This window comes from Brienomyrus brachyistius, chromosome 2 (assembly GCF_023856365.1).
Source record: "Brienomyrus brachyistius isolate T26 chromosome 2, BBRACH_0.4, whole genome shotgun sequence".
Classification (NCBI taxonomy): domain Eukaryota; kingdom Metazoa; phylum Chordata; class Actinopteri; order Osteoglossiformes; family Mormyridae; genus Brienomyrus; species Brienomyrus brachyistius.
Genome location: NC_064534.1, coordinates 11,745,773 through 11,758,479, shown reverse-complemented (window position 1 = coordinate 11,758,479; position 12,707 = coordinate 11,745,773). Strand labels below are relative to the sequence as shown.

At 48.5% G+C, this 12,707-nt stretch overlaps 1 protein-coding gene across 2 annotated transcripts; it reads left to right on the top strand.

Annotated features, from left to right (window-relative positions):
- The first annotated feature begins 700 nt into the window (after positions 1–700).
- On the top strand, positions 701–11,339 carry anxa1a (annexin A1a). Of its 2 annotated transcripts, none has more exons than XM_048979723.1 (13): positions 701–814; positions 1,465–1,535; positions 1,822–1,912; positions 2,836–2,930; positions 7,202–7,315; positions 8,230–8,320; positions 8,638–8,717; positions 8,803–8,859; positions 8,991–9,084; positions 9,386–9,481; positions 9,873–9,931; positions 10,313–10,435; positions 10,544–11,339. In XM_048979723.1, exons 2-13 carry the CDS (start codon positions 1,479–1,481, stop codon positions 10,601–10,603), a joined length of 1,017 nt encoding a protein of 338 aa, XP_048835680.1. In that variant the 5' UTR covers positions 701–814; positions 1,465–1,478; the 3' UTR covers positions 10,604–11,339. The 2 variants fall into 2 exon arrangements, with proteins under 2 accessions (XP_048835680.1, XP_048835686.1); XM_048979729.1 differs by having other exon boundaries at positions 756–895.
- The last annotated feature ends 1,368 nt before the right edge of the window (positions 11,340–12,707 follow it).

The following is a 12,707-nucleotide window of genomic DNA, read 5'->3' as shown; positions in this document are numbered from 1 at the left end:
GTTTTCGTCCTTCTGTCCCCCTCTCTCTCCCTCTCTTGAGGAAATAAATAAAAATAAATAAATAAATAGAAATAAAGTAGTCCTCCGCAGAGGGGGGGGGGTGGTGGAGGGAATAAAACAAAAAAAAGTAAAAGTGGAAACAGACACACAGCAGTAGTGACAATCAAACCGTGGACCTGAGAAGCCTGAGGCAACACTGTGCCACCAAACCACCCCTCCAGGAGCAACGGCAACCATGATAATAAAGAGTGGATGGCATGTGTCTCAGTTGGTAACACTGTCGTTTCACACTGTATGTGTTTGCATGTTCTCTCTGCACCCGGTGAGTTTCCTCCAAGCTCTTGCGGAGTGAAGTGCTGGCTACATGTATGTAAGCCATCCAGCACGTACCCCTACTTTGTACCCAAACCTGCCTCGGATAGACTCCCATTACCCTGGATTGGAAAAGCAAATGAAAGATGGATACATAATAATTGTGATAACCTGGTTGTAAATAAAGCTAAACAGAAAGGTATTTCTATTCTGCCTGTGAATCTTGGGAAAAAAAACCCTACTTCCTGCTTCAAAGCACACCATTTGGTTCTGTTTTTCCAACTCAAAACCGAAATATTTGGTTTGGCCGTTTTTTTTTCCCTTCTCTGAGTAAATGGAAAGTTTTCCGTGGTAACTATGTGATGGCCAGCGTGGGGGCGGCGGATGGGGCTGTGGTGGGTGGGGGCAGTGCCGTTACTAGGTGTGGTTCCCTTACTATAAATACAAGAAGAAAATGCACTTACGTACGTCATTCTTCTTGACAATCCCTGCAACTGAACTGGTAAGACGATCGCTCTTCTTACCTGTCTCACAAGCTGCAGAAAGTGTATCATATCGTGCTTGGCGCAGTTGATACTTGACGGTGAGTGAAGGAAACGCAGCAGCCGCTCTGAAGTTACATAACTTACACGAATCGTTCCTTCATTTTCACCATAGAAAGTGAAATTATTTCCCAAGAATCTGAGACAGCAGAGCTTCGTTTGTTTCACTTTTCTGTAGATGCCGTGAGTTCAATGGAATATGACAGATTCCTTTGACAGGTTTAAGTTTTTTTTTTTTTACTGAAACTGAAGTTGCTTGGGAGGAAATTGGGCGTGGCCGCCGCGTCAAAACATTATGATTTTATTATACCGCGTCTGCAAAAGGTCATTGTCAGTAATAATAATCGTGTAATTGCATTAACGCCAAACCTTCGGGTCAGTCCTGTCTCCCTGTTAAACAAATTTAATATTGTTACAATATTTTATTACCGTTATTAACAATGTGACGTTTTTGAACTGCATAAACTAACCGATAGTGACGGGCTGAAAACAATCGTGTCCTAAGCCTAACCGACTTTTTAATTGTTAAAATAAATCTCTTGCATCCTCGATTAATTCTTATACTTAGAATTATTATGATATAGTTAAGACATCTGCATATACTTTACAGACTCAGCACTGAAAATGGCTTTCATCAAGGAATTCCTCCAACAGACCGTTTATCTGGGGCAGGATGATTCTGTAAGTATTAACAATGGCTACAGTGCGAATGAAAAAAAAAGAAGTTTTTCCTCTCTATGGAAAAACTTAGTTGTCCGTGCATTTGTTCGGAGGGGAGCGAAAACCTGATGATTCAGTGAAGCTGGAATGTGAGCCACTCCCAGACAGCCCCTGTATCTTGGTGGCAAAAATTACTTTAACAATGTTGAGATTTCTCATGAAAAAATATAAACCTCTTTGCTTCGGGTGGATGGAGTTTTCTACCTCTAATTGTCAGTCTGTTTTCATCGGACACCTCTCGTTTCAGGCCATGTCTTTTCAAGGCACAGTGGTTCCCTGTGTACAGTTCAGCCCGAGCAGTGATGCTGCCATTCTGGACAAGGCGATCAAAGCCAAAGGTATGAGGGGCAGCACTCTGAACGTTAAAATCTCATCACCAGCTGTCAGAACTTTCCAAAATGATGCTCATGTGCAGAGCATAGCATATTTGATTTTTTTTGGAGGGGGGGGGGTTACAATCTCCCTCCCGCCCCCACCTCTCCACCCCCCATAATCCATGCCCATGCTGCTGTGATTGTCATCCTACACAAATATTTACCAAAGGTCAACAAACTGAAACTGCCAAGAATGTGGCATAGCTTTATATTTCAATGGGGAGGGGCAAAACGAGGTGCTATTGGTTCAGGATTGAAGAGAGGGACTTTTGTACAACTTATCCAATGAGAATCATCCATGGTTTTAAGGATTAATGTCCTTATTCTTCTGGTTCCAAGATATTAAGCTCTCTGACTTTTGTATAAGTGCTCACCAATGTATAATACATCCATCTTCCACCCACTTACCCAGTACTGAGTCTCAGGCAGGACAGCCTTACACAATCACATGGTATGGGAGATTTTGAGACACCAGATTTCATAACTGCATGTGTCTGGACTGTGGGTGGAAACCCAGAGAGGACATGAGCAACACAGGCAGAACATGCTGGCATTAGGCCGGAGCTCACAGCCTTGAAGGTGTGGCACGGCACTGATACCCAAGGAGACACCATGCCACCCTACAAAGGAAGAATAACTGTTAAAAACAGCAGATATTTTCAGATCAGATAAAATTGCAAGTGACACTGGAAGACATAAGGACATTTATCTGAGACCCTACCCAGATGGGCTTCAGCAGTTGGATCTTCACTATTTTTGCTATGAAATTTCTATCCAATGAGAATATTTCAAACGCCTGAATACAGTGATAAGTTAAGTTCTTGAAATGTGTATGAATGCAAGCTGCTTATTCCCATACCTGTAAATAATCCTGAAAACAAATCCAGGTGTGGATGAGACCACCATCATCGATGTTTTGGTAAAAAGGACCAACGCTCAGCGTCAGCAGATCAAAGCTGCCTACCAGCAGGCCAGTGGCAAGGTGAGACCCCTCCGCCTTTCTGCTGGGTCTGTACTCAGTGTTTAGCCTGTACTTTCAGGCCCAGTGGACTTTAAACGTTGTTGCTTGCTGTTGCCTCTCAGACAGCTCAGGAGCATAATTATCGAAAGCAAGAATAAATGCCAGTTCTTGCAGTGAAATCAATGACTGAAGATGCCAAAAGCCCAGCAAAATTCTGTGGAATTGCCTAATAATGGGAAATATTTGGTTGCACCTTACAGTATATCAAAAGTGCATGTAGCACAGAAACGTACAACAAATTAGATAATTAAAAGCAGCAGGACATTTTGTTTTTCTGACTGGCACTAGTGCAGCCACCTGGAGAAACTTAGTGTGCATTACCTCGTTGTGACGCCCGCTCCATCCGCTCCTCGTGTGTGCCACGCCCCCTAATTACCCACGTGTGATTTCCTGATCGTGCCCAGTCGTGTCTTGTTTCTTGTATTTAAGTTCCTGTTGTGTACTAATCCAGTGTCTGTCATTGATGTTAGTTGGCGTCTTCTGTTCCCTGCCCCGTTATCCGTAATAAACCCCTTGTTTGCCCTGATTACGGCTTGTCTGCCCGTTTCTGCCTGCTCGCCCGCACGATCGCCGCTCTGCCCGCGATCGAGCGTGACAGAATGACAGACCAACTCAACAAGGCACAGCAGCAGACCGAGAGCCAACGTCTCGGTCTGCTGCATGAGGTACACTACTGGCTGAACCAGCCCGACGTTCGGGAGGATCCCGTCGCGCTGGATTTAGCCAACCGAAGCTGCGACCTCCTGTTGGCGATGTCTTCACCTGAGGACGGGCATCGTCTAGGAGAGGTGCGCTCCCACCTCAACCAGCTGGTTCAGCGCCTAACAGCGCGGAGGTTGGGGCTGGACGCACGGTGCGTCCCGGAGGTTGTTCCCCAGCCGTCCGTCCTGTCGGACGTGGAGCAGCCTCCCGCGGACACCGTGACAAAGAGGAAGAAGAAGAAGAAGAAGCACGCGATCGCCCCTGCAATCGTTTTGGGAGCGTGCGCGCTCATCCCCGCTTCTCTCCTAACCGGGGAATTGGAGGACTCCCCGGCTGACCTCGACGTCATCACCGCAGCTAAGCTGCCTGCGCTGGCAGCTTCCCCAGTCCGGGGAGAGCACCCAGCCGCCGCTGAGCTGCTACCGCCCCTCGAGCGGTACTACTTCCGGCCGGAGCGGCTGGCCAACAAGGGGGCCCGCGCGGTGCGGGAAGCTATCCCGCGTGTGCCTCGGGCACTTAAAGGGACCACGTCCGTCTTGCCCGCACGGGACCTGCCGGTCCCGCCGCCTGCAGCCCCTGCTCAGCCCGAGCAGCCGCCTCCTGTGCCTGCAGCCCCTGCTCAGCCCGAGCAGCCGCCTCCTGTGCCTGCAGCCCCTGCTCAGCCCGAGCAGCCGCCTCCTGTGCCTGCAGCCCCTGCTCAGCCCGAGCAGCCGCCTCCTGTGCCTGCAGCCCCTGCTCAGCCCGAGCAGCCGCCTCCTGTGCCTGCAGCCCCTGCTCAGCCCGAGCAGCCGCCTCCTGTGCCTGCAGCCCCTGCTCAGCCCGAGCAGCCGCCTCCTGTGCCTGCAGCCCCTGCTCAGCCCGAGCAGCCGCCTCCTGTGCCTGCAGCCCCTGCTGCTCCCGTGCAGCCGCCATTGCCGGCGGACCCCGCTCCCGTGCAGCCGCCATTACCGGCGGACCCCGCTCCCGTGCAGCCGCCTGCGCAGCCGCCTTCGCTGCCTGCGCAGCCGCCTTCGCTGCCTGCACAGCCCCCTTCGCCTGCTGCAGCTCCAGGGCAGGCGCCCCCACTGCAGCCGCCTGCTGCAGCTCCAGGGCAGGCGCCCCCACTGCAGCCGCCTGCTGCAGCTCCCGGGCAGGCGCCCCCACTGCAGCCGCCTGCTGCAGCTCCCGGGCAGGCGCCCCCACTGCAGCCAGCTCCTGTTCCTGACCGTGCTCCTGTTCCTGCAGAGGCGCCCCCTCTGCAGCCGCCTGCTGCAGCTCCCGGGCAGGCGCCCCCTCTGCAGCCGCCTGCTGCAGCTCCCGGGCAGGCGCCCCCACTGCAGCCACCTGCTGCAGCTCCCGGGCAGGCGCCCCCACTGCAGCCAGCTCCTGTTCCTGACCGTGCTCCTGTTCCTGCAGAGGCGCCCCCTCTGCAGCCGCCTGCTGCAGCTCCCGGGCAGGCGCCCCCACTGCAGCCGCCTGCTGCAGCTCCCGGGCAGGCGCCCCCACTGCAGCCAGCTCCTGTTCCTGACCGTGCTCCTGTTCCTGCAGAGGCGCCCCCTCTGCAGCCGCCTGCTGCAGCTCCCGGGCAGGCGCCCCCACTGCAGCCACCTGCTGCAGCTCCCGGGCAGGCGCCCCCACTGCAGCCAGCTCCTGTTCCTGACCGTGCTCCTGTTCCTGCAGAGGCGCCCCCTCTGCAGCCGCCTGCTGCAGCTCCCGGGCAGGCGCCCCCACTGCAGCCATCTGCTGCAGCTCCCGGGCAGGCGCCCCCACTGCAGCCATCTGCTGCAGCTCCCGGGCAGGCGCCCCCACTGCAGCCAGCTCCTGTTCCTGACCGTGCTCCTGTTCCTGCAGCTCCCGGGCAGGTGCCCCCACTGCAGCCATCTGCTGCAGCTCCCGGGCAGGTGCCCCCACTGCAGCCATCTGCTGCAGCTCCCGGGCAGGTGCCCCCACTGCAGCCATCTGCTGCAGCTCCCGGGCAGGCGCCCCCACTGCAGCCAGCTCCTGTTCCTGACCGCGCTGCAGCAGCTCCCGAGGCGCCCCCTGACCGCGCTGCAGCAGCTCCCGAGGCGCCCCCTGACCGCGCTGCAGCAGCTCCCGAGGCGCCCCCTGACCGCGCTGCAGCAGCTCCCGAGGCGCCCCCTCCGCCTGCTGACCCGGTTCCTGTCCCTGGCCCCGCTCCTGTCCCTGGCCCCGCTCCTGTGACTCCTTCACCCTCACCCCGGCGACATCGACCCCGACCGGGGGTCGGTATGTCTGTGTCCCGCAGAGGGAGGGGACACAGACGGCGGACTGGGGTCCCTCCCGCCCTGCCCCCTGGCTCGCCCTCCCTCGCCTGCGCTCTGGCTCGGTGGGCGCCTGCAGGTCCTGGCCCTCCGGGTCGGCTGTCGCCTGCGGGTCCCCCTCCGATGCCTCGTCACCCTGCCTCGCTCCCCCCTCCGGTGCCTGGTCGGTCGCCTGCGGGCTCCCCGACGGCGGCTCCTCGGTTGCCTGCGGGGCCCCTACCTCCGGCCCTCCGCCGGACGTCGCCGCCTGCTGCGGCTCCCCCCTCCTCCGGGCCTTCGCCGTGGGCCCCTCCTGCTCCCTCGTCCCCTTCCCCGGTGCTCCCTCCTGCTTCCTCCCTGGCCCCTCCGCGGGTCCCTCGCCCTGCCTCCTCGGCCCCTCCGAGGTCCCCTCCGGCTCCGGCCTCCCGGCCGCCTGCGGCCCCTCCGGCTGCCTCCCGTCGCCCGCAGGGGCTCCCTCGGGCTCCCCTTCCTTCCTCCTCCTTCTCTCCCTTCTTTCCTGTCTCTGTCCCGCCTGTCCTTGTTCCTCCTCCTGCCTTTGTTCTGCCCCACTCTGTTCCTGGTTTCCCGTCGTTCCCTCCCGTCACTCCCGCTCCTTTTGTTCCGCCTGTTCCCTCTGTTCCTCCCTTCCTGGTCTGTCTGTCCGCTTTTCCTGTCCTGTGTAGTGTCCTGTCCTGGCTCCTGCCTCTGTGTCAGTTTTGCCTGTCTGTCTTGTTCCCTGTTCCCCATTGATTTTTGCTCTTGTCTTTCAGGTCCTGTTCTCCCTCGTCCCGTCCGTCGCCCCCTTCCTGGGCGCGCCCGGTGTAGCGCGCCTTTGGGGGGGGGTTCTGTGACGCCCGCTCCATCCGCTCCTCGTGTGTGCCACGCCCCCTAATTACCCACGTGTGATTTCCTGATCGTGCCCAGTCATGTCTTGTTTCTTGTATTTAAGTTCCTGTTGTGTACTAATCCAGTGTCTGTCATTGATGTTAGTTGGCGTCTTCTGTTCCCTGCCCCGTTATCCGTAATAAACCCCTTGTTTGCCCTGATTACGGCTTGTCTGCCCGTTTCTGCCTGCTCGCCCGCACGATCGCCGCTCTGCCCGCGATCGAGCGTGACACTCGTACACATCTGAGACATTTTGCACTGGGGTCAATTAGGCAAAATCTTCTATTATTTACTAATGGTTTAAATAGTGCAAATATCTATTGTATGTAAGTACTGCATGAAATGAAGTTTTGCCCTGGCCATTGATATGTAAAGATCCATGTGCGATGACGTCTGCCTGTGCAGCCTCTGGACGCAGCTCTGAAGACGGCCCTCAGTGGGAACCTGGAGGATGTCGTACTGGCCCTGCTAATGACCCCAGCACAGTTTGACGCCCAGGAGCTCAAACTGGCCACTAAGGTATGTCTGGGAGATTCAAATGCCAGCACCGGGCATCTGAATCAGGACTAGTTCATTATTATTATTATTATTATTATTATTATTATTATTATTATAATAATAATAATAATAATAATAATAATAATAATAATAATATCCTTACACTCTTAGAAAAAAGGGTAGAAATTTGTACCTTTGCTTGTCCCTGGGGCTGTAGCCTTTTAATTGTACCTTTTCCCCAGAGTCCATTTCTGTACCTTAAAAGGTACAATTACCTACAGCTAAGGGTACAATTGGCAGAACCTTTAGGCTACAGCCCCAGTGACAAGTCAAGGTACAAATCGGTACCCTTTTTGCTGAGAGTGTATTGACCACTGGTGTGAAAATCTGCCTTTAGCTTTACTTGTTAGTTTAAAAGAAGTCACAATAAACACTGGAAATTAGCAGTACGTTGTTGGAAACACCACAAGAAATAACATTGGAAAATGACATAACAGTACATGGTTAGAAAATCACAGTGACATACTGGCCAGTTCTTCATGTGCATCGTATGCGTCGTCTGAAATGTTGACATCAGCACAGACTTTATCAGCTTTACCCAACACTACCTTCACTGGAATTCGTAGCAAAAGTGACAAGATTAGTTTCTTCACTGAATCACAGTCTTGCACAGTGATATTTCACAACCTGATAGCGGAACTGTGGCTTGATGATATTCAGCTGGGAACTAAAAATTCTTTTCTGTTGCCAGCAGCCTGTACTTTATGGATTTGGCTTCCCTTGTGGCTGAAATTGCCCTGCACATTATTTAGATAGTCTAGGGTAAATGTCTTCTGTTTAGTGTGCCAGTGATTTACTTTAAGCAGCTCAGGGATACTGGGGATGTATATTAAACCATAAGGGCGTTTGGTGACATCATAGACCTTCACTTTCAGGGTCTTGGCACAGATGAGGACACCTTGATTGAAATTCTTGCCTCCAGGACCAACAAGGAAATCAAGGAGATAAAGCAGGTGTACAAAGAAGGTGTGTGTTAAATGTGTGTGTATAATTTCATTGCCAGGGTGACTATTACAAAAAGATTAGGACATACTCACTGAGATGGATCACTGCGCTTTATAATTCATACATGTGTTATTTGCTATTTGCCGCTTTGGACAAAAGTTTCTGCAAACAAAAAAATAAATATATATAATTCCCTAAAATTTAGTTTAGATCTTCCATTTGACCAGAACATGCCTTTAACCCAAAAGCATTGGTACACAGCTAATGAACGTGGCTGATTCCACTGGAGAAGATATGTTTCTAAGAAGTTACTGGTTTGTGTTCCTTTGCTCCCGCAGTTTACAAGAAGGAACTGGAGGACGACATCAAGTCCGACACGAGTGGTGACTTCAGAACAGCCCTGCTTGCTCTATGCAAGGTTGTGGATCCTGCGTTTGTGAGTTTTATTTTGCATTCCTTGCCTTCTGTTTGACCAGAGTTTCACCTATTCCTTTCTGTAATAGGCTGCCCGAAGCGAAGGCCCGACAGTGAACGAGGATCTTGCCGATAAAGACGCAAGAGTAAGAAGCTGGCGATTGTTTCGCTTCCTCTTTAAACATTCTTTTTATCGCCACGCTTCCTTTGTTGCTGCACATGCTCATTGGATGCCTCAGTTCTCTAATAAACCCTGACTGAAGACGTCATTCTGTAGGCCATGTATGAAGCTGGTGAGAAGAGGAAAGGAACTGACTGTTCCGTCTTCATCGACATTCTTACCAGCAGGAGTGCCCCGCAACTGCGCAAAAGTGAGAGCACTGCAAGCCAGTTTTTTTTTCCCTTTATACCCTAATGGAAGCATTTTTAAGCCAACCTGTGTATCTTAATAGTGTAAAGGGTGCAGACTAATTTACTTTGAATAGCATACAGAACATGCTCATATGGTTATTATTTGCAGTATCTTGTTAAACTGATGTTCACAGCTCTGAAATAGTCAACTGAATAACTGTTTTCCTCACACTAGATGATCACATATGTGAACATTGCATGTGCCAAACCTCTGGTATTTTTTTTTTATGTAGCGCCTATAAAAATTCCTCCTCTCTGCAGCGTTTGAAAGGTACACAAAATACAGCAAGTCGGACGTGGCCAAAGCTATCGACCTGGAGTTGAAGGGTGACATCGAGGCTTGCCTGATAGCCATCGGTAAGCAGATCCCGTTGCAGTGCTACTGTCAGCATTTTCAGATGACCTCTGAACGGCTCTGCAGATGTACACAGCTCTCTGTACAGAGTGAAATGTCTTTGAGCCAATTTTATCTAGCTCCTTTTATCCTGATCATCCTACTACGGTCCCATCCTTGTAAACCATGCAAACTTTTATCTTTTTTTCTTTTTTCAATATCTATCTGCAATTGCAATATGCACCGTTACAGTACACCATGCTTAGCATATTTATTCAACAAAATAAGCAGCACTCCATCCCTTATTTCAAAAGAATTATGTGTATTTTGTAAGTAAAATGCCTTGTATTGTCGCAGATGTAATGTATCTAAGAGAAAAACCAAGATCTTTCATTTCTTGTTTCTTGTACATAGTGAAGTGTATTGGAAACAAGCCTGCATTCTTTGCTGATAAACTCAACCTGTCATTCAAGGTAAAGTAGTGATGTTTTCTGCGGTTCCCATAGCAGATTTGTTACTCCGTTCAGCTCTGAAGTCTGACCGCTTGAAAAATACTTTTCAGAAATGAACATACCTCACTTAGGAGGTTTAAGATGTTGCTGTGCGGGTTTTGAAGCCGCCTTTCATTTCAGAAATGCTTTAACACTTTAAGTACACCTGCATATGTGGTCCCATGTGTATATTGGTATCAGTGAGGTCACCACATTGTTGCAGTGAATTCTGATTACCATGATATGCATTAATTACCTGCAGCTCCTATATTCCATATAATTCACTGCAGTGCATCATTCACAGAGGATGTTCTTTCGGTGGTCTTGGCCATATTATGATCGTTCCTCGTGTACTGCATTCAGGGATCTGGCACAAAGGCCAAACTCTTGACTAGGATCATGGTCAGTCGCTCCGAGGTGGACCTGCAAAAAATCAAGGAAGAGTACAAAAAGAAATATGGGAAGACCCTCTACCAGGACATTTTGGTAAAATATTAGAATTATTAAACAAAATCTTAATTAACACTTCCATGCATCCATGTAGATGTAGAAAGATAGTGCAAACTTATGTTCTTCTGTTTGTTTTGTCTATAGGATGACACCCAGGGAGATTATGAGAAGATCCTGCTGGCTCTTTGTGGATCTAACAACTGATTTACTCTTGAGTGGGTTTCTTAATCCTGGTCTTGGTGTCTCTGTTACTTTTAAGTTAAATGTCAATTTTAATGTTCAGTGCACAAATTATTCAGTTATGGGAGCATAGGCACACTTCAAGAAAATGAAAGAACTCTTGACTTTTCCATTTAAAAAGATCAATGACTGAACACTGCAGCCAGATATTCTTTTGAAACCTATGCAATTACAGGTGTAACTAGCTGTAGTTCTAGACTCTATTTAGGGGGGCTGCCTGTGTTTTTTGCTTCAGCCCACTCAGAAATAGTTCTTCTAAAACCATTTAGCGATTTGTCCTGGATTTTCATAAACATTTCCTACCCCCGGCTCTGCAAATTTATCATGGGGATCCCCTCCTCCTTTAATCATGAGGGGGTGACGGCCCGTATTTGTTCAGTGAGCTGAACCTCCCCAAGAGTGAAATCCTAGAATAGCTCCTGGTTACAGGTACTGTACTGTTCAACCAGCAAACACAGCATGAGCAATGTATGAGAGTGAGCCCTCAATTAAATGTAAGCATTTGAACCGTCCCTTTCATTCAGCCTGCTCAAACCGAACAGAAACATTATGAACAAATCACAACTGAGAAATCCTGATTAGAATAAGGCAATTTGTCTTACTTTTCTTATACTATGTATGCGCACAACACCCTTATGTATTAGACAGGATTGATTAATGACTGGGATTCCTGTATGAAAATAAACAGCTTTAACAGCAATGATGTTTTCCTTTGTTATAAAATGCTGTATCTTATGCACTGAGCAAATGAAATACTACAACATGAAACACAATTAATAATGTAAGCCTGCTCTAAAGAAAAGGTTGGAAAACAAAACCCTGAAACCCAAAGGATAGGTTTGTGAATAAAACAGGACATCGATTCACTCGCTATATATGCTGACACCTAATAATTAAGTTCCATCATGTTGATTTCTCCGAAATGTCTTGTCTGATAAGTGAATAATGATCGGTAAGTTATGTATTAATGAACTCATTAAAATGGCTAACACTTCCCAGCTTATAACATAAGTTATTCAATTGGAAATGATATGTTTTCCTACCTGGATAATCTGTCACTTCAATCTTCTAAAAGAAAATCTAGTTCCTACTTCATAATGTGCAGATCACCAATCAATTAATCACCAGTAACACCAGGCACAGAACATGCATATATTTGCATCGATCCCTACGTTAAAGAATGGCCTTCGAGCTCTATAAATTGAGCTGCCAAATTATAAGTGCTAATATTAAAAATTGAGTAATGAAAGACAAATCAATATAATCTTTATTTCACCAGTCTTCCATTGGGTAATGGATGAATGAATGAATGTAAATAGCATTACATTATAATTATATTGTTTGTCATTGATATTTTGGAATATTTTGCCATTTTTATGGCTGCAATGTTGAATTTAGAGATTTGATCAGAGGTCCTCAGGTTGAAAACTACACATCACCCCTCTCTTGTCAAGGCCAGAATTGTGTCAATAGTGAAATTCAAACATTCAAGCAACAGGTCAGAAGTCAAAAGATAGTGAGTTACTAATGATTAATTACATTATAAACACTGAGTTCACAAACTAAATATGCCATATACAAAAAAAATAGCATATAACCTTAATTCAGTCACAGCATTTGGTTTATCTGCATGGGTAATTTATACGCAGTGGCCAGCTAAGGAACCTGTTCCTTGATTGAGGTACCCTGCAGGTACCACCACCCATAACATCACACAGCTGCAGCTTTAGTTTCTAATTTGCTTTTAAAACCAGTTATTGAACTCAGCTGGGTAAATACTTTCAGTAGTACGATGCGGCTTTAAAACATAAACATCTAGCATTGATTTTCAAGCTTTCATACTCCTACTGTGATACAAGAATTACCTGACATTAAATTGTCCAACATGCTTTAAGCGATTTATCAACTGACAGAAATAATATATTCCTGACATTCCTGACATATTCCTGACAGGATATTGCTTATACAACAAAAGATGACAAATCAGGTAAACAGGGCAGCTCTATCAAAAAGTTTTACAGAGCTCTACTGTATATACAGTACAATATATTGACAAAAGAACCTGTGT